General features: G+C 31.1%; 2 protein-coding genes across 2 annotated transcripts; both read right to left on the reverse strand.

Moving 5' to 3' along the window:
- Positions 1-789: 789 nt before the first annotated feature.
- Positions 790-4,284, reverse strand: LOC108323202 (mitochondrial carnitine/acylcarnitine carrier-like protein). The gene is made up of 3 exons (XM_017555575.2): positions 3,793-4,284; positions 1,852-2,243; positions 790-1,468 (listed from the first exon to the last, which is right to left on the reverse strand). Exons 2-3 carry the CDS (start codon positions 2,241-2,243, stop codon positions 970-972), a joined length of 891 nt encoding a protein of 296 aa, XP_017411064.1. The 5' UTR covers positions 3,793-4,284; the 3' UTR covers positions 790-969.
- A 9,111-nt stretch (positions 4,285-13,395) lies between these two features.
- On the reverse strand, positions 13,396-19,322 carry LOC108323784 (protein spt2). Its single transcript, XM_017556527.2, has 10 exons — positions 19,170-19,322; positions 18,735-18,824; positions 18,354-18,592; positions 17,504-17,621; positions 15,586-15,660; positions 15,378-15,501; positions 14,553-15,274; positions 14,318-14,454; positions 14,147-14,233; positions 13,396-13,819 (listed from the first exon to the last, which is right to left on the reverse strand). Exons 2-10 carry the CDS (start codon positions 18,759-18,761, stop codon positions 13,705-13,707), a joined length of 1,644 nt encoding a protein of 547 aa, XP_017412016.1. The 5' UTR covers positions 18,762-18,824; positions 19,170-19,322; the 3' UTR covers positions 13,396-13,704.
- Between the last annotated feature and the right edge of the window lie 4,964 nt (positions 19,323-24,286).

Consider the following 24,286-nt stretch of genomic DNA (forward strand, 5'->3'; position numbering starts at 1 on the left):
CTAGAAAAAATATCTATATAATTTTCTTAACTAGAGAAAATATTATAAAATCTTTCTAATTAGAGAAAATAAGTGTATGATCTTATAGATTATTTTTTAGTACATTATTTTTTATTTCTTTTTTTTAGAATATTAGATTGCTACAAATAGAAATAAAGAAAATTTAATTGATATGAATAAAAATAAAAAAATAAAAAATTTATAGAAGGGAAAAGAGATAGTTTTTTTTTCTGTTTTTGTTTTCTTTCCCTGAAGTATTTCTTTTTTATTACATTGCACCGCCAAGCATCATTATCGCACTGAAAACATCAGTTTAGCGGGTGTGACGTCACATTATTCCGAGCAAAACAAAACCAAATATATTATAACAATAAAAAGATAAAGAAAATAGCAATATCCTGAATCTACAGAAATATTCTAGAATTTGACATGTGCTATATGGTGACTCAACAACAACTACAGAGCTAGATTCAGTTCTGGTTTGGTGATGAGTATCACACTCCTCTTGTATAATTAGTTCAGCATAAAACATTAACACTGTTACATTATTTCTTCTTTCAAAATGATCTTGAGCTTTTTTACATTGTTAGCACTAGTCGAGTCCACAAATGAAAAAAACAACAAATGCATATAACCACTTCCAAGCACCAAGTATCTTACAATTTTAGAATAGTACAAGTCAATCCAGAGAGATGACAATTTGTTTCCTCGGACAATTTTCTCTTGTCTTTAAAGTAATGCAGTTAACATGTTATTCAGAGTGTATAATGTGTATGTGGCACCTGAAACTGAAAAATGTTTACTTTACTATAGGTGAAAGAATCGGTCGTTGATTGAAGCAAATAACAGAAGACGCGCTTGTGCGGTTTTATGTCAATGGATGGAATAAAATATGTTCAGTGAACGAAAAGAAAAAGGAAAAAACAAACTTGAGAATTTGATTGATATTAAAGCTGCTATAAGAATTAATCATGCCAGAGCTGATCTTGTCATCTCATATGCCAAGAAGCATGCTGCATTTGCAGGAATACTTCGGGCCATAGCAGGACCAAAACCCTTATACAAGCCTTTGAAGCCCTCTGAAGCTTGAATCTTTCTGAATGCATCAAATGAACCAGAAAATTTTGGGTTTCTGTAATCATCTACTTGAATCACACTCTTAATAACATCAGTTGGGTAAACAATGAACCAGAAAGAAGCTCCAGCCAAGCCTCCAGCAACAATCAGAGAACCTCTACTTAGACCAGAAGTATCAGTTCCTCCTGCAAACTTTCTCTTTAATGCTTCGTATACACCAAACATTATAGCATTTCCTGGTATCTCTCGAGCCATTGTGGGAACCAGGCCCTTGAAAAGACCTCTTATTCCCCCTTCTGATAGAACATGCCTGGCCACATCCATTGGCCCTCCATACTTAACAGCGACAGTAGCTGTTTCAGAGCCTGCAAGCGCACTTTGAGCTTGCAACCTGATGATATTCACCATGGATTGAAAAAGTCAAGTATAAGATCACTTCATATTTGGAGTACCTATGGTCATGTCTAAGTAACAAGAAAAGTTAATAAAGAGTAATCTGTAGCTAGTATTCATTTGGTTTTTCTTAATGACAATCTGGTTTACGTTAACTGAGAAGGGAATGAAGTTTGTTGAAGATATTATACGCACCTAAAAAAGAGATACTTTATAGTAAACAAATTAATAAAACAGGTCAAAATTCAAGCCATACTTTATATGAAGAGAAAAGGAAATAAAGATTCCAAAACCACTACAAAACTATAGAAGCTGATAGAAAGAAAAAAGAGAAAGAAAATGATATTAAAGAGGATCATGACAAGAAGAACACCATCAGACCTGCATTTGATCAATTCAGTTGGGCATGCAAGAATGGAAACAGCAACTCCAGCTCCAGCTCCACAGACAAATTGCTGATTCACTGTGAGGGGAGCACCAGGATTGGACCTCACTAATGTTTCCATCTGTCCCCTCACTGTAAACAGGACAGCATTGAAAGCTGCTACTGTAGCAAGAGGAACACCCATACCTTTGTACAAACCCCTTGGCCCTTCTGATGCTATTGTCTGCTTGACAGCATCAAATGCACCTGAATACTTGGGAAGCTGACCGGGGAGTGGTACAGGCTGGCTTTGGAGCTTGACCTTGATGGTGTCAAAGGGGTGTCCACATATCAACTGTGCTGCCCCTCCAATAGTTCCAGCTGCAAGGTCCTTAGCCACATCTCCCATCTGCAAAACATAAATTCCAAAGAGGGAAAATGGGAAACAAATTATTTAGACCATGAAACATCAACATATAAAATGGTTTAATATAAAGAACCCAACGAAAAGTATGATCCTTGAGAAAACAGTCAATTTAAACAATATGGGACATAACAAAAAACATCAAGCTTTTGTTTTGTAGCAAATCAAATAGGATTTTTATTTAAACAAACGGAAGTGCAGTGCAAACTCACGAAATTATAACTTAACAATTCATACAAAACCTCTATTTTCTCAACCAAAAAATGAACTCATTAAGTATAGAGACCTAAGAAGTATGATGTATAGAAATAGAAAGGACGAGCATAAATACGTGGAAAATAAAGTAAAAGTTTAAAATATTTGGTTGAAAATAAATAGAGAAGATGTGAGAAGAGAGATGAGTGCAAGTAGGTAAACTATAGTACAGTAGCATAGTAATTTCAAATAAATTCTTCTCTAAATCTCTTGAACCAGCAAGACCAACTTATTTCTGTCTGCTCAAAATTATTTATTTCCCTAAACCAAACAAAGCATTAAGTGTAGGATGGGAACTCAGTAGAAACATACCCCATATTTTCCTTTTGAATAGGACTATAGCTAACGCGAAAGTTAAAAATTGAGTTCTTCCCATACTATGTACCTTATTGATTAATTATGTGTGCTATTTCATCAATGCAAGTTTATCACACAAGAAATGCAAAGGCAAAATAATTTAAGATATCCCGAGAGATACATTTTCATATATGCAACACCAGGTTCTCTGGTTCGTGTTCAATGATATACATGGAAAGTATAGCATGCAACAACAACTTATAAACTACAGAAAATCAGCTTATTACATGCTCCATCATATTCACCAAATGAGTTGAAAGTTTTCAGAGCTCTCACCTTCATTAATGTAAAAGGATAGGCAGGAGAGAATCCATTCACATTTGACAGATAATAAATTAAGAGGGGTAGTTAGACAGATAAGTATATAACAACATCACCATGGGATAGCTTAGAATCAGCAAAAACAATCATTTTCTTCCACCAGCTTTATTTAAGGCCATATACAATATTTCATAGCCCCTCAACATACAATCTATATGTGTCCATCCCCTTTTTCCACTTGATGCCACGAAGTATTAAAGGAGAAAAGAATCCGAAAGCTCACAAGAGTAATTTGGTGTTCAGACACCAAAAGATGAAAGATGACACCTTCCACTCTCTTTTGGCTTTAAATTGCAGTCGCAATTTTTGTTACACAGGATTGCATTGTCACCACACCAGAATTACAAAGCAAAAGTAAAAGGCGTGGTAATTGCTGTTGCGGAATTCTCCAAAACCACAATTACCGTAATTCAAAACCATAAATAAAAATACAATACGTGTCAGCAATCATCTAACTAGAGATAAATAAACATAAAGAAGAAGAAAAAGAAGAAAGAAAAGACACTCACATACACTAGTTTTCAATCAAACAACATGAAGCCAGAGCATTCATTGATTCAATAAACTAAGTTTTGAATTTGTGCTAAATCTTGAATCTTACCGAACTCTAGAAGTGCCCAGACACTCCGATGAAAAGCAGGGTGAAAAGGGAACAAAACCCAACACCTTTGATTCACAGAAAGTTAGTTCGTTAGTTAAGAGAATCTAAAAGGAATCAGAAAAAGCAGGATGGTGTCTACAGAAAAATTTGGTTCGTGTGGTTAATTGAAAAGGGAGTACAGGTGTGGGGCATGAAATGGGTAATGTTCAGGTGGCGGAGAACCTAAGGAGTTAAAAACAAAAATGGGCAATTGAATCTGGGAGAAGGAGAGAGCCACAAGAAAGTTTGGGATAGGAATGGGACAAAGGTAACAAAGCCAACTAGACAAAGTGTAGCTCAAACGTGGATTTGTTCGAATCACCAAAACCCAATCTCATCACTTTCCTGACTCAGCAATTAATCACTCACTTCATAAATAAATGCATATATCGAAAGAGAGAGATTGCGGCCAACATGAACGCACTTTGAGTATGAGATTATGGGAAATGGGCAACACGTCATCTGTGTGGTTCCGCTCACATTCTATGACTCCCAAGTTTTGTGGACTCACACGAGGAGAGACGATGCGACTTGCAAAAAGTGTTTGACATGAAAGTGTGTTCATTAATTATTACCATTTTTCATAATATAAATAGTTCATTTTTTGTATATTAATAAATGATAACTTTAAATATTCAAAAGGTAATTCCATATTAGATTACTAGTAATGATGATAAAACTATTCTTTAACTACTCTATTTAACATTTTAAAAACTTAATAACATGTTTCGTTTTTATATTTACATTAATTATTCAATATTTTCTATATTTATTTTTAATGCAACTTGATTCTTATATTTTTTTTATAAGGATCTAATTATTTATGTTAGATTAGTGTTAATGTGGTTTAGAGAGTCATGGTTTAGCATGTTCGAACGGACACATTAGGCATTGTTTATGATTGGACTTGAATTGCAAAGGAAGATGTGGCAAAGTAGTTTCTTTTATGGAGATGGTTGTGTTTGTTTTCTTTTCATTTCTCTTATTTTTGTTCTTTCTTTTTTGTTTAATTTTGTTTTTATGTTGTTTCTATTCTTTCTTATCTATTTAATTCCCTTCATTTTCTCCCGCGGTTGGAATGGTTGGAGATACAAAACACTTGTAGTTTCTCTCAGGGGTGGAAAATAAAGGTGCAGAGATAACGTTCATTTGCACATTACAAGAAAATTGTGATTTACCTACATATATTTATATACAAATTTGAATCCATAAATAATATAAGTATTATATACGAATTTTACGTACTTATATATAAAACTAAGTTATATATAGATTTCTTTGTAGATAACATAAAAAATATTTTCTACTAATTTTTTGTATGTATATTTGTCGTTTTAGAAAGAGAAAATTTGTGAAAGATAATATCCATAGGTAATAATATAAGATTTGTATGTAAATAAAAAATATTTACCTTTTGTATAGAAATTTAAAAATAATTAATTACCTACAAACAGTATCCATAATTAATGGTACAAGATGTCAAAGTTTTGAGAATAATTAGAATCGTTATGGTAGGAAAAAAATTTAGAATTATCATTTGTGTTATGGTGATGTGGGTTGAATATAGTGAAAATTATGTATAGGATTAATTTCCCTTGGGTTGAATATACACATACGGTACTTTATTTATAATAGAAGAAATATGGCTAAGCCCTAAATACAAATAAGAAATAATAACAAACCAACTAAAGATAAAAGATAGAGATAATACATATAACATTTTTCTCAAGTTGGTGCATACAAATCATATGTACCAAGTTTGTTACTAATATAATCAATAAAGACTTAGTGAAAATATCTCTTCTTACACTCGAGTAAAGCTAAATTGTTACTGATCTAGGAAAATGACATAGAAGACCAAATATCAACCCAAAAAACTTCCCCTAAGCAAAAAATCTGGAAGGTTGCTCCATATAAATCTCTTATTGCAAATCGTAGTTGAGAAATGCATTTTTGACATCTAATGGATAAAGAGACCATTGTTGAAGAGTCACCACGACTATAAATAAACTAACAAAATTCATCTTTTCCACTGGACAAAAATCATATATGGATAGGTCAAACACATCAGTGACAAAAGAGAGATCATAAAAGACAACAGATGAAGAAGCGGTGGATGAAAAGGAGAGAGGAATCCTAAAAACTATGCAAAATAATATTGGACAGCTGTGGACAACTGTAAACTTCAACTAAGATGACTTTGACAAAGAAGATTACCATTAGTAATGAACAATGGCCAACAGGGGTTGAAAGTGACAAACTATAGCAGAGTAGGTTGCCATCAACGACAGATGATGGCTTGTAGTGGTGGGCAACGATAGACTACAAGGACTAAATTGTCACCAATAACAGATGAGACATGTAGTGACAGACAATGATAGATTGTAGGGACTAAAAAGAATGGTCTCTTTTATTCATCAAAGTACCTAGAAATAGACTCTCCTTCATAGAGTATCATGGTGGATAACGACAACAAACAATGGATAACAGTGAAAAAGACATTGTAGGGAACTACAAAATTCTTAAGGCAACTATTGACTACACGATGGTTGTCTGACCAAGACGATCAAAACCATGTGGTCGTCGAACAAAACTGAAACTCCGACTATGGCAATGGTAAATGGCGACAACACCGGCAGCAGCGGTAGACAACACTGCCAACGGTTATGGTGGGTGTAGTGGCAGAAGCAACATAAATTTTTTTTCTCAAAAGGAACCAGACTCTAAATAACATGTTGAATATAGTGAAAATTATGTATGAGATTAATCTCTCTTGTGTTGAATATACACACAGGGTACTATATTTATAATAGAAGAAATATGGGTTAAGCCCAAAATACAAATAAAGAATAATAACAAACTAACTAAAGATAAATAAAGATAATATATCTAACAAGGTGCAATTATTTAAAATGGTGCAATGAATATGTTAGTGATAAAATGATGCAATTATAGTGAGACAAAGAAGATATAATCTAGAGAAATCTATAAAATTTTCTAGAGAATGGGTTCAATGCTTATTAGTGATGGTTTGTTTTCTTAGTACAATTAAAATAATTATGATGTCAGTGTTGTTGAAATCTCCATAAATTGTTGTAAAATATAGATGTGATTATGTTAAGTTTAGTGAAGACATGTAGCATTTTCTAAGAAATATCCTTTTAATTGGTGATGGTATATTGGGGCATGAAGGTATCTCTTACACATGTTGACCATTTACTAAAAGATGATTAAACTATATGTTTCTTTAAATGTTATTTTTCTGAACCAATTGAAGTACATGAAAAACACTAGAAATAGGGGGTTTGAATAATGTTTTCAAAACTCTTTCGCAAACCATAGCAGGGGTTAGACGATTTACTATAGTTGTTAAAAGATTATATTTTCATAAAGCATTTAAGGAAAGCTTTTCAACTAGAATAGTTAAAAACACAAGTGTTTTTATACTGGGTCACTCAACTTGAGCTATGTCCAATCTCCATCAAGAACTTTTGAGAGGTTCCACTAATCTTATCCAAGATTACAACTGAGTTTAATATACTCCTGGTTGCAAGTATTATTATCACTCTTGATCCCTTAGTCAATCCTGACTAGTTCGAGTTTAACCACTCTTAGTGTCCAAGTATTTAAACCACTCCTGGTACCCCTAGCCAATCTTGACTAGTCCGAGTTTACCCATTTATGGTTGTCAAGTATTATAACTACTCCTAGTTTACAACCGAGCATTGCCAACCACTCCTGGTTTCCTAGTCAATCTTGACTAGTACATATAGCTCAATACAATTGTTTTAATACATACACAATCAATGTTTGATTACAAATACAAATTTGAACAACTCTCAAGAAGATGATTAATACAATATAATACAATTTGTAATCATATGAGATTCTTCCTCTTAGGTTGAAGAGCATCAAATGATATATGTTTGAGGCAAAGTAGAGATAAGGTTTAATGATCTTTCTTGAGTATGTTCTCTTTTTCTCTTTCTCCTTTTCTCTTTTCTATTTTCACCTGCTCCAACTTCAACAACTTCTTCTCTTTAGTGGATCTTCTTTATATAGCCCTCTTAAGAAATGACTATTGGACACAGAGTTAACTTCTAGATAGACTTCATAGTCTTTTTAGGCAGCAAGTCAGACTCAGGTCTACGTTGCAGCATGATAGTGCTTTATCAATGCTTTCATTTAAATGTAGCTTGTACACCCTTTTAGTCCAAAGCTTGAGGAAACATTCTAAGAATGTTTTCTTATCTCTCAATGAATTTTTATCCTTTGTGCGCCGCTTCTGAATAAAGCTTTAGTATTGACATTACCTCCACAGATAACAAGAACAAAGCATGTAAGTAGAGAGACATTTTTTTGTACAACATTAAATGTTTTAAACATTGATGATCGTTAAGCATGTTGTGTGTTTAAGACATATTGTCACGTGTCAGTATGTTTTGATAAAAACATTGTTCGTAGACAAAGTGTTTGGTATGTTATGATGTGATATTTTAAGCCTTTTGTTTCATAATGTCGTCTAGGCCCAATTATATCGCTTAGCAATGCTTAACAGTACTTGATGTTCATATGCCTTGTCATTTTGTTCAAGCGATATGGTGATTAACATTGTGTTATAAGTTCTATAGCATTTGACACTTTTTGTGTCTTATGCCTTGGGCATGTTTGAGATATCAAATAATTGTGTATCTCTTGATGGCATTTAGTACGTTATTATGATATCCTAGATAGCACATTCTTTCAGACGCTTGGTGGAAATCCACGTTTATATGTTGAATTTTAAGCATCAATGTTTAGCTTTACGTTCACATAGATTATGTTTCAGTTATATCAAACGTTGCTTTTATTTAGACAAAATTTACCTCAAACATTGTATTCTTTATAGACATTTATCTTGTTCAATGCATTGGATATATTGTTATATCTGATAGACACATGTTTCATCAGTATAGTCCTTTTGTATATCCAAACATTTAGACGTTATATCTTATGATCATTATTTTGTTGAATGTTGTTTGATAAACTTCAAAACATAGGTTGGTAGACAGTCTAGTTTCTCTAGATAATTTTATCTCAACACTAGTGAAGGATGCCACTAATCATACATTTTCTATAATTACACTTTTTTTTTGTCTAAGTTAACCACAAATTTGTCCCCAATCATTCTAACGTGCATGACCTCAAATAAATTTTTTGCAGACTAATTGTTACACATATAAGAGCCACACATCAATAAAGACAGTCCCAAATAAAAACTTTATTTCTTATGATTCCTTTTGCAATCTATTTTCAAATTTTGAAGAGATGGATTCTTGAAAGGAAGTTATATATTCAATATGTTGTTTATCCATCTTTCAATGATTTAAATTATAATTTCCGTCAACATCGTTATTATGGGTTTAACTCTTGCACTTTGAATGACATCATTCAAACTCTCGTGCATATTGTTTATAAGTGTGTCACACATAGCATTAGGGATAAACTTATATCTTGACCAAAACATATTTCAAAGACAATGAAACATAACAAGTTGTCTAAATACAATAACAATGAAATGATGTTGTTTAATTTGCAAGACATGCCTAAAAAATTATGTGGTTTTTGAATGCCTTAACATTGTATTTGTTATTGCTTATCCCATCAACCTCTTGAGATTTTTCTCCCAAAATTATTTTCCTAAAGTTTGAATACAAATGACAAACGCAAAAATCATTGATCAACTTCAAATAAAAGTCATAATATTTCAGACAATAAACTTTTTTCAAATTTAAAACAAAGCATGTTAAATGCAACAAATACTTAGAGCATCATTTTAGTCTATGTAAAATACACCAAAATGCAATACATACATTTTGTTAGTCAAATTGATCATTATCATTCCTTCCCACTACAAATAACATTTCATCTCCATAGTAAACTTTCAAAAAAAATAACTCATCCAAACTAATGATAGACTGACATGACAGAAAAATAAATATTTATGAAATTTCTTAAATATTGTCATACCATCATTTTCTTCAACTTTTATTTTCATTATTGACTTAAGATTTGATCTCAACAAAAATCACGTGCATAATCATACATTCTCTTATATTGCTCTTTATATGAACCCACATGCTTTGATGCCACTATCATTACCCTATGAGCCATAGACTTTTTAATAATTGTGTTTCATTTCTTAACAACTTTATTACATATGCCAACAACATTTACATTTGAATTTTCTAGTATACAAAACTCTAACTTACCTTAACCATTTAAAACTAAGTAAATAAACTTTAAATTATCTACTACAACTATGTTTGTCCTTAATTTTTATTAATTGTCAAAAATTGATTGTTGGTAACTGACCATAGCACGCATACCACTTATAATTTCCACTCACAAACTTATTTACATGCTCACTAATAGACTTAAACTCAACCTCAACCTTAACCTCAATCCAACTTTTAACTGGAACATCAAAACCTCATTCACCATAACATTTTAAGCTTCATTCTCATTTTGACCCTGAACTTTAGTCTCGTTCTCCCTCTTACTATCAATCCTAGCCTTAGCCTAATCTCCTTCTTACTATCAATCCCAGCTTCATAGTCACCCTCAACCTCAACCTCACATTCGCCCTGAACTTCAACTTTAGTACATGTCCCTTCTCAACATCAACCTTAGTACAACTTTTAAAGTAAATTTTATTCCGTAACTTTTATTTTTTATGCATTAAGTGAGTTTTTCTAGTGTCTTGGAAGTCGTTGTCTTAAAAGTACATGTGTTATGATTTTTTTCAATCTTGGCTTTACATATTGGCGATTTAGCATCATAACAAGAAAAATATCTATCTTTTTGTACATAAGAAATTGGTGTTTTCATCTTCCTCTATAATTACTTTCCAAAACCTCTTTTGTACAGACATTTAAACTAGGGACTAGATGTAGCATCGAATGCTTGGACAAATTAGCCTGTATAAGACTTCCAACTACTTTACTTAACCTCCTCTACATTAATGTTGTCTTGTCAGCATATGAATGAACTCACGTATGTGAGGAAAACAAAAAAAAAAACTTTAATTAGGTCGTTGACAAGTTTTTCATCTCAATTTTGATTCTCAAATGACAAAGATTATTAATGAAGTTAAACAATTAAAAAACTTAAAGATTAACGATTTTGTTTATTTATTGCAAGTAAACAAAGAAAAATGTTATGAAAAAAATAAAATACTAAAATAGAGCAAGAACTAAAATTTAGACTTAAGTTGGGCACAAAAGAATTCCACCATCTAAATCAAAGCTATTTTGTTCATTGCGTTTAAAATAAAAAAACGTTAGTTACATTAGGAAAGATCAAAATAATATTATACAGCAAAGAAGCATCAGATACGAAGTAAATCTTAAGTAGACAATGTGTTTTGCTTAGTTATAATAAGATTTAGTGAAATGTACTTCTTAGAAGTTAGCCTAACAATTCGAAATTATATTTAACGGGTGACCACTTTCATAACTAACTACGATCACATTCATTATAATTTTTTGTACATCTAATATGCTCAATATCATACTATGAGTATGTTCTCTTAAGAGTAAAACAATGTATTCAAGAAAGGAATAATCTATGATGATGTACATGTTTTTTTGTTTTGATAGATTTGAGAGCAAGAAAAGGAGAGGATTAGCACAAGGCAAAAAATTTCATATCTCTTTTCAAGTAAGGGAATTTTTGTGATAAAAGTGAAAATATAATTATATTCTCGTTACATATCACACTTTATTGATGTGCATGGTATGTGAATGCATCTTTTGGTTATTTTAGTTGTTTTCAGTAGTGTGAGATTCTTAAAGACATAATGAATAGTTAATTTGAGGTGAGTTATTGTCTTAGGTGTGTGTCGTGCATGGTTCATAGTTAACAATCCTCAACTGAATGATATATGATAAGGTTACATCGTCACGAAGACATAGCTTCTAAATCTTGTTGGAGATTAAAGAAGGAGGAGCATTCTAGAAAAGGGAATCATTCACATACAAGTTGGAACATGTTTCATAGTCAATGAAAAGAAGTTGAAATCAATTATATTGAGGTTGTAATTAATTCCACATATATGAAGATAGAGTTGGAATCGATTCTAACATGCTTGGAATTAGATAAGCTACACATGTAATCAGTTTGTGTTTGAGTGTTGCAGATTGTAACAGTGTTATATTAATGTTCAAATGTCGATACAAAGAAAAAGAAGAAACAAAAACAACAAATTGACCATCACGCTTTCGAGCTCAACAAAGACGTCGATAAGCTCGGTCAGACATTATTGAACTAGGCAAGAATGTTTGGATCTCGACTAAACGGTTTATGAAAAATTAGTAGTTGTGGTGATAAGTTATCGGTAGTTATAAAAACTCATTATATTATAGAAAATGCAATTGTCCTTATTTGTTGGACTATCTAGATATTCATAATTTTAGTTTTAATGAAGTATAGTTATATTGAATCAAATACATTGCAAACATTGAATATAGACAAATAAAGGTTTCAAAATGCATGTTAAATTAAGTAAAAATAATTAATTTAGTTGTTTAATTTATAAATTTAGGTTTGTATATCAAACTAATTTAAAAATATATAAAACATTTAGTATTATGAAGGACATATATTTAATTAATTTAATAATTTAATTATATTTTAATACAAATAATAATTTAATTATAATCTCACATTTAATACTTATAATCATTAATACTAATAATAATAAATAATAATAATCATTAATAATAATAATATTTATTAATAATAATAATAATATATTAATTTTTACTATAAAGTAAATTAGTCTCATTTTAATTTATTAAAATATTCTTTTAATCTGATTAATCAAATCACTCCTAAATTTTACTTTTAAATTTACTCACTTTTACTCCAAAATCGTTAAAAGAAGACAAATATTACTTTCAAATATATCCAAATCTATTCAATTTCTCTCCCTTCAATCTATATTTAAAAAAGTAAACCTAAAAGATCTTCACCACAAATACCAAAAGAATAAGATAAAGAAACGAAAGAGTTCCTGAACAATTGTTTGCACGTTGCAAGAAAAGTTATATATATATTTTTAAAATTATAATTATATTATCTGCTCATCTAAAATTAATTTAAAAAAAACATTATAACTTTAAAAATTATTCCACTAATTCCGTCCTTTTAACTAATTTCGCAAAAATAATGTTCCTCTCTATTTTTACAAAAAAAAATCTGTAAATTTCAAACTTAAATTTGTTTTTCCTTTTCTATTTCCTTATACTCTATTTCTATCCAAACAAATCCAAAGTCCAAAGGTATAATAGACAGACCAAAAACCTTGTTAGAATTTTATGGAAAAAACAAAGTGTTTACTTCCTCTAAAGTCGGCCTAGTTGCAGGAATTTGATAGTGTGAACAAAATCCAAACTTCAGACCTGATTGTCATCTTTGTACCAAAAAATACGAAGACTATGAGTTTGCGTAGCTACCAACACTCAGTAATTCAATCTAAGTTGTTCAGAAAAACTGCAACAGAATAATAAATGACGCACAATGTTAAACAATCTCTCACTTTCCAATCAATCCATTGGGTATAATGACGGTCAATCAATGTGTAAAGCTTACAATGCAAACCTACCACTGCCCCCTAATCGAAACTGCGTTTGCACAACAGTATATATTTTCCATACAATTCAAATTGAAAAAAGCGAACGTGAGGGCAAACCATTTTATATCTTCTCATTTGATGAATTGAATAATTTAATCCCATGATTCAACTACCCTTTGGAAAAAAAGGGAATATTCATTATACCAAAAACAATGACATGTTTTGGAAGTCAAACGATACTCTTGGTGGTAATACTGCTACTCACCAAACTTCCGTTTCTTTAACTTCGCCATTCGTCTTCTTCTCTCTCTTTCCTCTTCCTCCTCAATCAATCTAAGTTGCTCCTCATCCTCCCTTCTAGCAATTAAGGCACTGCATGTGTATTACACGAAATCATCGACAACCCAAAAAATTACTATTATGAAGGAAGAATCATATGAATAAATGACAACAGTATGATTTGTAACAGTTATGTAGTGAAATGAAAGGGAAACCAAATTATTCGACGCATGCATTTAGTTCTATGGGAAGAAAAATAAGTGAGCATCATTAAATCTCATGTAAGGCCAACTTTTAGATTTAAAATGAGGAAAAGAAAAATTATGCATTAGCTTGAGTTCAATTTAATGAACAACTAAAAATCAAGACTGAACATATTAAGAAATCACATTGTTCAATTTAAATCAGAAAGAAACAAACCTCCTCCTTTCTTCCCTCATGATTTCATCAAAGCCTGCCTCCATATCATCATCATCATCGTCATCAACAAACTTCTTGGGGTTGTAGCTGCAAATGGTCCAACAAATTATCATTAGTGGCTCAGAATAATCAACGTTATCTGCATGTCAATTTGGAAAACAAAAATCTCACTTAAACATTGATCTGATCATGTTACTGATATCCATTTCATCCTCCTCCTCATCAAAGGGCCGTCTCCCAACCTTAGGCTTGGGACGATGATCTTGTGAAGCAGTATGCGTTGAATTATGTTTAAGTGGCCTACTTATCTGCAAAACGAGTGAGCACTTGAGATATATATTAAAGGTAAAAATTCACAATATGAGGGACCCATGTGTAAGTAAACAAAATGTATATAGCATCACACCTGTGGTTTTGATGATGCCACAGGTTGTTTTGGTATCATTTTAGGTCTATTTAGTTCTCGTATGTCTTTCCTTTGTTCCATACTCTGCCTTGGATTTCTTTGATCCACACTCGGCCTTGGATTTCTTTGATCCACACTCTGTCTCGGATTTCTTTGATCCATACTCTGTCTCGGAATTCTTTGTTCATTGCTCTGCCTTGGAATTCTTTGTTCCATGCTCTGCCTTGGAATTCTTTGTTCCATGCTCTGCCTTGGAATTCTTTGTTCCATGCTGTGCCTAGGAATTCTTTGTTCCAAGCCCTGCCTAGGAATTCTGTGTTCAACATTCTGCCTTGGAATTCTTTGCTCCATACTCTGCCTTGAAACGGGTGGATGAGGCTTTAAAGGGAGTGATTTTGACATACCATTGACAGGGTTTTTTACACCAGGTGTTGAAGACTTGTTCCCAGGGTTACCAACAGACATCTTTGAAGACATGCCATTTGACCCAACTGGCCGGCCTGGTCCATTACCACTGTTGTTGCCAAGCTGTTTTCTAGAATCAGCTGATACCATACTAGGCTTACTGGTTGAACTAGTCTTATAAACAGATCCTGATTTAGGAGGCAAACGGCCAGCCACAGAACCTAGGTTCCGTTCCTCATGACTTGCACGAGCATGCTTGCTACCATTGCTTATTGGAGGCAGTTTACTCCGTGCTGGAACTTGAGCTGGTCGTCCCTCTTCAACATCAGCAAAAATCCTGTATAAGTTTCCTTAATTACAATAACATGTTTTAATTCAACATTTCAACACCATATAAACACATAGCCAAGAGCAATATACCAGAATTTCGTATATGCATATTATGAGGTGGGGGAGCTTTAGAAGGTGCTGGAGGCTCCGTATCATCAGATAAAAGAAATGAGTAATCTCTAGTATTCTTGAGTTTCTGGGCTTTAACTTGCACCTGTATAAACAAGAAAAGCCACCTAGAGCATAAAGGCTAAGCCACAAAGTTACGTGCAAAGCTCAACACAGATAATGACAAGACCTCGCTGACTTTGGGTGGCGGATGATGAGAAGAAGACTTTGATCCCCCACTAGGTGCTTTATTCTGGCTTTTCTTCTGTAGACAATATCATTAAGAGGAAGCAACACTTAATAAGATACTCCAGGGAGAAAAATAAACTAAAAAGCACCTAACTGCTGCATATTAGCAGTATTTGAAAAAGTCATTTTAATATTATGATAGCTAGCACAGCACTAATTATACTAACTACATTATTGATTGGGATTAATATGTTAGAATGGCCCAACCAAATACTTGTTTATACAAATTCATTAGGTCAAGTGCTAGTATAAACTGGTACAAGCCTAAATCTACATACAATAAGAAAAATAACCTAATTAAATTAAGGAGAGAGAACAACAGAAGATATAATAGAATAAAGAAACAATTCACAAGGTTTTTCAATTTCATTACTGATACACTCCACAATAAGTTCTGATAATATTATAAGATAATCTAAATATATTCTAACACTACCCTCTCAAGCTTTAGGATTTAATGTTACAAATAATAAAATAATGATAATAAATCAAGTTACAATTGCAACTACGAAACCAAAAAATACAAAGAGGAAAAGCAATCGAATTTCCAAGAAGTGTCAAACCCTTCTCCAAGGGTAAATGTCAAAAATCTAACACTCCACTTTCATATCATGTTAAAATTTAAAAGTTTAGATGTATTTACCACACTTCAGAGCAATTGGTTGGGTTTAAATGTGCAATTGACATGCCCAAAGCCAAAGGGCCGGGAAGGTACATTAGATCTATGGGTCAGGTTTCAATCTAATGCCCCAGCTCATACCCAATGGCTTAAATAGGAAAGGGTACCCAATGCAGGGTGCTATATTTCATGAGTTGCACCTGTCAGCTTATGCTTTGGGCAAGGTGATATGTGTTCTTTGTAATATCATTCGGCATCAGAGCAAGTGCATGTTTGTATCTGAAGTTTGATATGAACTTATATGCCCAACGGATCACGAGGGTACATGCTTGCTCTATGGGTCAGATTCAATCAAAATGGTTATAGAAGGGAGCACATTTGATTTAAGATGTTTATGAGTTGAGCCTCTACTCACAACTTAAACTTTTGGCATGGCAATAAGTGCTTTTGGACATAATAGCAACTCACACTTTCCAGGATATATATTCAGATAAGTATTCACTTTTGAAAAAATAGATGACAATAATTAAATTGGATATATTCTTTATAGGATGAAATATGTTATAATACCCTAGCCCAATGTTTACGCTAAGAATTAGACCAACTAGTGGATTTACAAGTACAAGCTGAAGTCCTGTCTCAATCTTTAATGGCAAGGCCAAACTCTTATCCACTTTGAGAACTTTTATAATCTAGCATGTTAGAGAAATTTTTTGCTTTGTATTTCTTATGTTTGGTACGTTGGTCACTAATATGCTACACTATCATTTTTGGGGATGCTTCAGGCTGCTTTACAGATTTCACTTTAGTCCTATACTACATGAATCACTGCCAAGGGAGCTTCCCAGGTCACAATAATGAGTAAAGCATCAGTAGCTTGGCATTAAAGTAAAAAGTTACTACATTGATAAATCCACCACATAAAACACTAGAGCATACTAAGGTATTTCTCTACTCAAAAGAGGGCAAGCGAAACAGGAAAGGTAAAACATTTAAACAATAGACAGGTCAAGTTTCTTATGCAACTTTTTTTGTTGCTCTTAGCCTCTTTTAATTACTTGTCACATTGCTATATGGGAAATAAGGTGCCAAATGATATAAGATCCCAAATAGTCAGTTTTAAAAATATTCAACATCCCTTTGAAAAAGAAAGGAATTTTAATAGCACAAAATAAAGATCAATAATATTATACAATTTTTTTTATGAGGGAACACTGAAACAGATATGCTAAAAACTTACAGCATGATGTGGGTTAGGAACCTTAGATGCCAAATGCTGGTTTTCCAGCAATGACTTGCTCTCCTGGATAACTCTCTGCGCAATAACTGGTTGAGATGGACCAAAAAAGGAACCGTAACTGCAACCAAACAAGGAGATAATATTTTCACTATTTCAAGAAGCAAAATTCAACTTACGAAAACAGCATGCAAACAAACTCAATGTTCATCAATAAAGAGCATGAATAATAATATCACACAAACAAGCCAAAAGAAAAAAGTAACAGCACCTTGAGCCACACAATCACAAATTGCATAAATAAAATAACAGATATCTTAAAAATATACAGAAAGTAGACTATGCAAGATTAAACACAGACCTATGACAATAAAATGATTACACAGAATGAATATAAAAAGTAAATACTCAGTTAAAAGAACAAGCTTATGGATTGTGAGTAGTCAACTGAGCATCTTACCTTTTATAAGATAATGAAAACATCTATCCAGATGTAAAAAAAAGGAAAAAAACGGTGGTTAGGTAGTAATTTGCCTCCCAGCACACAAAAACGATCTTCCAGATATTGGTGGAAACAAACATAAATATTAATCAAATAGAAAATGAGATTATATCCCTCAAACAACTGATTTCATATAGATTTCTATGATAAACAAGCAACTTTATCAATCAGATCAAGGTCGTCATGCCCCGCAGGGGCAATGCTGAGGAGAGAAGGTACAATCGAACTTACAAAAAGAACAAAAATTTGGATTCTTGAACCAAAGCCCCAATCAAAATAGGATATTTTAGCTCGAGACTTCCTCAAAGCACTCATGTAAATTGTTGGTGAAAATATGGTTGCAAGACTCACTTATCATAAGGAAGCTTATTTTTCCTTCGGTCTGTTGCATCCAGGCGCGATGCACTACTACCACTACCCTCCTTCTTCATCTGCTTTCTAATTGATTCTTTCAGCTTCTTCCTCAACTCAAGGTACTCCATTTCTTCCTTTGAAGGTTTCCTAGGCTCCTCATCCTCTTCTTCATACTCTTCCTCACCCTCTTCTTCATACTCTTCCTGTTCTTCGTCTTCGTAATAATCATCATAATCCTATGGTTCCATCAAATAGGAATTATAATCAAGAAAAAGATGTTGCGTAAAACTCATAAAACAGAAGGGACGACAATAACAGAACAAATAATAGTAAAATAGGAAATGTTGACTTAAACCCTACAAAGTCAGGAATGCTTACATCTCTTTCATTGTCATAGCCCCGCATTGTTGTTTTCAATGACAACTGAAGAAGACCCAATTGCAATGAGTATTTCCTGGAATGATTGTTCTGTCGGTTACAATCACACAAAAACCAAGTTAATTGAGAAATGAAAAAAAGTTACCAATCCGATATGATAGAACCTAATATTAAAAATCCTCTTCAGCAAAACTAAAATTAGGGTTCAGAGAAGCACAATTGGACAGAATGGAAAATTAAAATCGAAAGTCAAAAACATTATATCATTGATTGATTGTTCCCGAACTCCCAATTGCGTAAAAAAAACTGTGTAATAAAAGAAATTGTGCGACGAAAGAACCCAAGATGGAATCGGAAGAAATCGAACGAATACGAAAATGAAAGCTTTAAGCAATTAAAAGAGAGGAGATTACAACGAGGAAGGAGAGAACTTACAATAAACAATTAACGCATAACACAGCAGGGACGAATCCTTGATTAGGGAAACCGAAAAGAAAGAAAAAGGATTTGGAACTGCAAGAGTAGCTCCTTATATTGTGTTCGTCAGGTTCCAGAGTTTTTTAATTTTTTATTTATTAATGATTGAGTTATATTTCAAAAAAATTCTTAGACTAACACAATCTCATCATATTATTATTCTTTATATCATTTATTTCCGAATTAGATCCGATTCTAGAGCCTGACCAAATTTATATTCTTTAAAATGAATTATGATTATACCAATTCAACAAGTTTTATTCACGAATAAAGAATTGGTAACAAATTAAACCTATACCTCAATTTTGAATTGTATTCTATAGGATAATGAATCTTCTTTTTTCTAAAAGAGATAAAAAATATGTATTAGTATAAATAAAAGATAAAGAAAAACTAAGAATTAGTATAAATAATAAATATAAATGCATAATAGAATTTTTTAATTTATTGATGAATGAGTTATATTGTAAAAAAAATTCTTATAATGATCCAATCTCATCTTATTATTACTTCTCCTTGATTTCTGAACAATATCATCTTGTTAATTCAAATTCCTGACTCAACACATATTCTTTAAAGTCAATTGTGATTGTGCCAACACACCATGCTCAAATGATGAATAAAGAATTGATAAAAAGTTAAATCTATATCTCAATTTTGGAAGCTATTGGACAGAACAAATGGTCTTCTTTTTTAAAAAACATAAACAAAAAGAATATATTAATATAAATAAGAGATAAAAAATAAAACATAAAGAAAAATCAAGGAGTAGTGTAAATAATACATAGAAATACATAATGAGTTTTTTAATTATTTATTTATTGATGATTGGGTTATATTGAAAAAAATTCTTACAGTGACCTAATGTCATCTTATTATTATTTCTAATACCTTTAATCTCTTAATGACATTGTCATATTAGATCCAATTCTAGACCCGATCAAATCCATATTCTTTAAATTGAATTCTGATTATGCCAAATCACCCTTCTCTATTCATGAATAAATAATGAGTGATGCTCCCTCCACCACCCCATCTTCTCCCTACACCTCCCCATTTTTTTAAATTTCAAATTTACCCTTTTTACATTTTACTTTTACCAATTTTACTTTTTATTTTTTTTAAATCCTAATCCCCTCTCACTTCCATTTTTCCTTTCACTCTCAGCAGCAAGCCCCTCACTTTCACTTTCTCTCTTCCACTCCTGTTATCACAACATTTTCTTCTTCTTTCTTTCTTTTCTCCACATAACTTATTATTTCTTTTTTAAATCATCTCAATAATCAACAATATGCACTTAATTAAGCTATAAAATAAATATCCTCTTAGTTGAGTTTTCACTGATTGTGTTCGCTAAAGTCTAAATTTCTCCCCCACATGGACCTTCATGTGATCCCTTAGTTAATATTATTATTATAACAGTTTGATTATACCAATTATTGCACTACCTGAGAGCTCCTTGTTATAAATGACTGCAACTACACGAGCACTATTTTAATGTCTTTGGTTCTGATTATGGTTGATGTTCCATTGTACAGTATCACGTGTAATTAAACAATTATGACGATGTGAACAAGAAGTATTTTGTTGAATGCATAGCGGAACAACGCACCACCCAATCTCATCTTATTACTATCTCTGATAGCCTTGATTTCTGAACGACATTGTCTTATTAGATCCAACTTGAGACCCGACCTAATCCATATTCTTTAAAGTGAATTGTGATTGTGCCAACTCACTATGCTCTTTCGTGAATAAAGGATTGGCAAAAGGTTAAACATATACCTCAATTTTGGGATGTATATTGTGCATAACAATTTGTCTTTTTCTTTCTAAAAAGATAAAAAAAAATGTACTAGTATAAATAAAATATAAAAAATCAAAGATAAAGAAAAACCAAGGATTAATGTAAATAATAAATAGAAATGCATAATAGAGTTTTTTAATTTTTTATTTATTGATGATTGGGTTATATTGCAAAAAATTCTTATAGTGACCCAAACTCATCTTATTATTATTTTTGATACCTTGATTTCTGAACGACATGGTCCTATTAGATCCAAATTCATACCCGACCCAATCCATGGCAAAAAAGTTAAACATATACCTCAATTTTGGAATGTATTGTGCAGGACAATTGATCTTCTTTTTTCTAAAAAGATTAAAAGAATGTATTAGTATAAATAAGAGATAAAAAAAAGTAAAAGATAAAGAAAAACCAAGGATTAATGTAAATAATAAATAGGAATGCATAATAGAGTTTTTTAATTTTTTAGTCATTGATGATTGGGTTATGTTGAAAAAAATTCTTATAATAATCCAATCTCATCTTATTATTATTTCTGATATCCTTGATTTTCGAATGACATTGTCTTATTACATCACCCGACCAAATCTGTATTCTTTAAAATGAATTGTGAGTGTTCTAACTCATCATGCTTTATCCATGCATAAATAACTGAAAAAAAGTTGAACTTATACCTCAATTTTCGAACGTATTGTGCACGACAATTGGTCTTTTTTTCCTAGAAAGATAAAATAAATGCATTAGTATAAATAAGAGATAAAAAATAAAAGATAAAGAAAAACCACATGTTGGTGTAAATAATAAAGAGAAATGCCTAATATAGTTTTTTAATTTTTTATTTATTAATGATTGGGTTATATTGCAAAAATTTTTTATAATGACCCAATCACATCTTATTATTATTATTTCTGATACTCTTATTTTTGAAATACATCGATTTATTAGATCCAACTCCAGACCCAACCTAATCCATATTCTTTAAAGTGAATTGTGATTGTGCCAACTGACCATGTTCTATTCATGAATAAAGAATTAACAAAAAGCTAAACCTATATTTCAATTTTGGAATGTATTGTGCAGGACAATTACTCTTCTTTTTTCTCAACAGATAAAAAAATGTATAAGTATAAATAAGAGATAAAAAAATTAAGATAAAGAAAAACCAAGGATTAATATAAATAATAAATAGAAATGCATAATAGAGTTTTTTAACTTTTTATTCATTGATGATTGGGTTATATTGAAAAAAATTCTTACAGTGACTCAATCTCATCTTATTATTATTTTTTATATCCTTGATTTTCGAAAGACATCCTTTTATTAGATTCAGCCCAGATCCAATCCATATTCTTTAAAGTGAATTGTGATTTTGCCAACTCACCATGCTCTATTCATGAACAATGAACTGACAAAAAGTTAAACTTATACCTCAATTTTGGAATGTATTGTGCAGGACGATTAGTCATTTTTTTTCTATAAAGATAAAAAAATGTATTAGTATAAATAAGAGATTAAAAATAAAAGATAAAGAAAAATCAAGAATTACGGTAAATAATAAATATAAATGCATAATAGTGTTTTTTTAATTTTTTATTTATTGATGATTGGGTTATATTGCAAACAATTCTTACAGTAACCCAATCTCATATTATTATTATTATTATTATTATTATTATTATTTCTGATACCCTTGATTTCTAAATGACATTCTCTTATTAGATCCAACTGCAGATCCGACCCAATCCATATTCTTTAAAGTTAATTATGTGATGCCAAATCATCATGCTCTATTCATTAATAAAGAATTGGCAAAAAATTAAACTTATACCTCAATTTTGGAATGTATTGTACAGGACATATGGACTTCTTTTTTCTATAAAGATTAAAAAAATGTATTATTATAAATAAGAGATAAAAAATAAAAGATAAAGAAAAACCAAGGATAAGTGTAAATAATAAATAGAAATGCATAATAGAGTTTTTTTTATTTTTTATTTATGGATGATTGTGTTATATTTCTAAAAATTCTTTCAGTCTCATCCTATTATAATTTCTTATATCCTTGATTTCGAAACGACATTGTCTTATTATATCCAACTCCATACCCAACCCAATTCATATTCTTTAAAGTAAATTGTAATTGTGTCAACTCACCATGCTTTATTCATGAATAAAAGATTAACAAAAAAAGTTAAACCTATACCTCAATTTAGGAATGTACTGTTCATGACAATTGGTCTTATTTTTTTCTAAAAAGACAAAAAATATTATATTAGTATAAATAGGAATAAAAAATAAAAGATAAAAAAAACAAAGATTAGTATAAATGATGAATAGAAATGCATAATAGAGTTTTTTAATTTTTTATTTATTGATGATTGGGTTATATTGTTAAAAATTCTTACAATAACCCAATCTCATGTTATCATTATTATTTGTCATACTCTTGATTTCCGAACTACGTCGACCTATTAGATCCAACTCCAGATCCGACCCAATCCATATTTTTTAAAGTGAATTTTGATTGTGGTAACTCACCATGTTCTATTCATGAATAAATAATTTACAAAAATTTAAACTTATATTTCAATTTTGGAATGTATTGTGCAGGACAATTACTTTTTTTTTTCAATAGATAAAAAAAGGTATTAGTATAAATAAAAGATAAAAAATAAAAGATAAAGAAAATTCAATGATTAGTGTAAATAATAAAAAGAATTGCACAATAAAGTTTTTTAATTTTTTATTTATTGATGATTGGGTTATATTGAAAAAAATTCTTATAGTAACTCAATCTCATCTTATTATTATTTTTGATATCTTCATTTTTCAACGACATCCTCTTATTATATCCAACTCTAGACAGACCCAATCCATATTCTTTAAAGTGAATTCTTATTGTGTCAACTCACCATGCTCTATTCATCAATAAAGAATCGACAAAAAGTTAAATCTATACCTCAATTTTGGAATGTAATGTGCAGTACAATTGGTCATCTTTTTTCTAAAAAAATAAAAAAGTAAAAAAGTATTATTATAAATAAGAGATAAAAAATAAAGAATAATCAAGAATTAGTGTAAATAATAAATAGAAATGAATAATAATCTTTTTTTTATTTTTTTATTGATGATTGTATAATGTTGCAAAAAATTCTTATAGTTACCCAAGTCATCTTATTATTATTATCATTTCTGATATCCTTTATTTCTGAAACCCTTTATTTCTGAACAACATCTTCTAATTGAATCCATCTTCAAACCTGACCCA

This window comes from Vigna angularis, chromosome 1 (genome assembly GCF_016808095.1).
Source record: "Vigna angularis cultivar LongXiaoDou No.4 chromosome 1, ASM1680809v1, whole genome shotgun sequence".
In the NCBI taxonomy this organism is placed as follows: Eukaryota; Viridiplantae; Streptophyta; class Magnoliopsida; order Fabales; family Fabaceae; genus Vigna; species Vigna angularis.

What these genes read in the sequence shown, in the direction of transcription:
- LOC108323784 (XM_017556527.2), bottom strand. Translation starts at nt 18,761, where the DNA reads ATGCGGGGCTATGACAATGAAAGAGAT. An exon ending in CGCCACCCAAAGTCAGCGAG is followed by an intron (nt 15,502 to 15,585) that starts GTCTTGTCATTA and finishes TTGTTTATACAG; the next exon opens with GTGCAAGTTAAAGCCCAGAA. An exon ending in ATGATCAGATCAATGTTTAA is followed by an intron (nt 14,234 to 14,317) that starts GTGAGATTTTTG and finishes GACCATTTGCAG; the next exon opens with CTACAACCCCAAGAAGTTTG.
- LOC108323202 (XM_017555575.2), bottom strand. Translation starts at nt 2,243, where the DNA reads ATGGGAGATGTGGCTAAGGACCTTGCAGCTGGAACTATTGGAGGGGCA. An exon ending in ACTGAATTGATCAAATGCAG is followed by an intron (nt 1,469 to 1,851) that starts GTCTGATGGTGT and finishes GAATATCATCAG; the next exon opens with GTTGCAAGCTCAAAGTGCGC.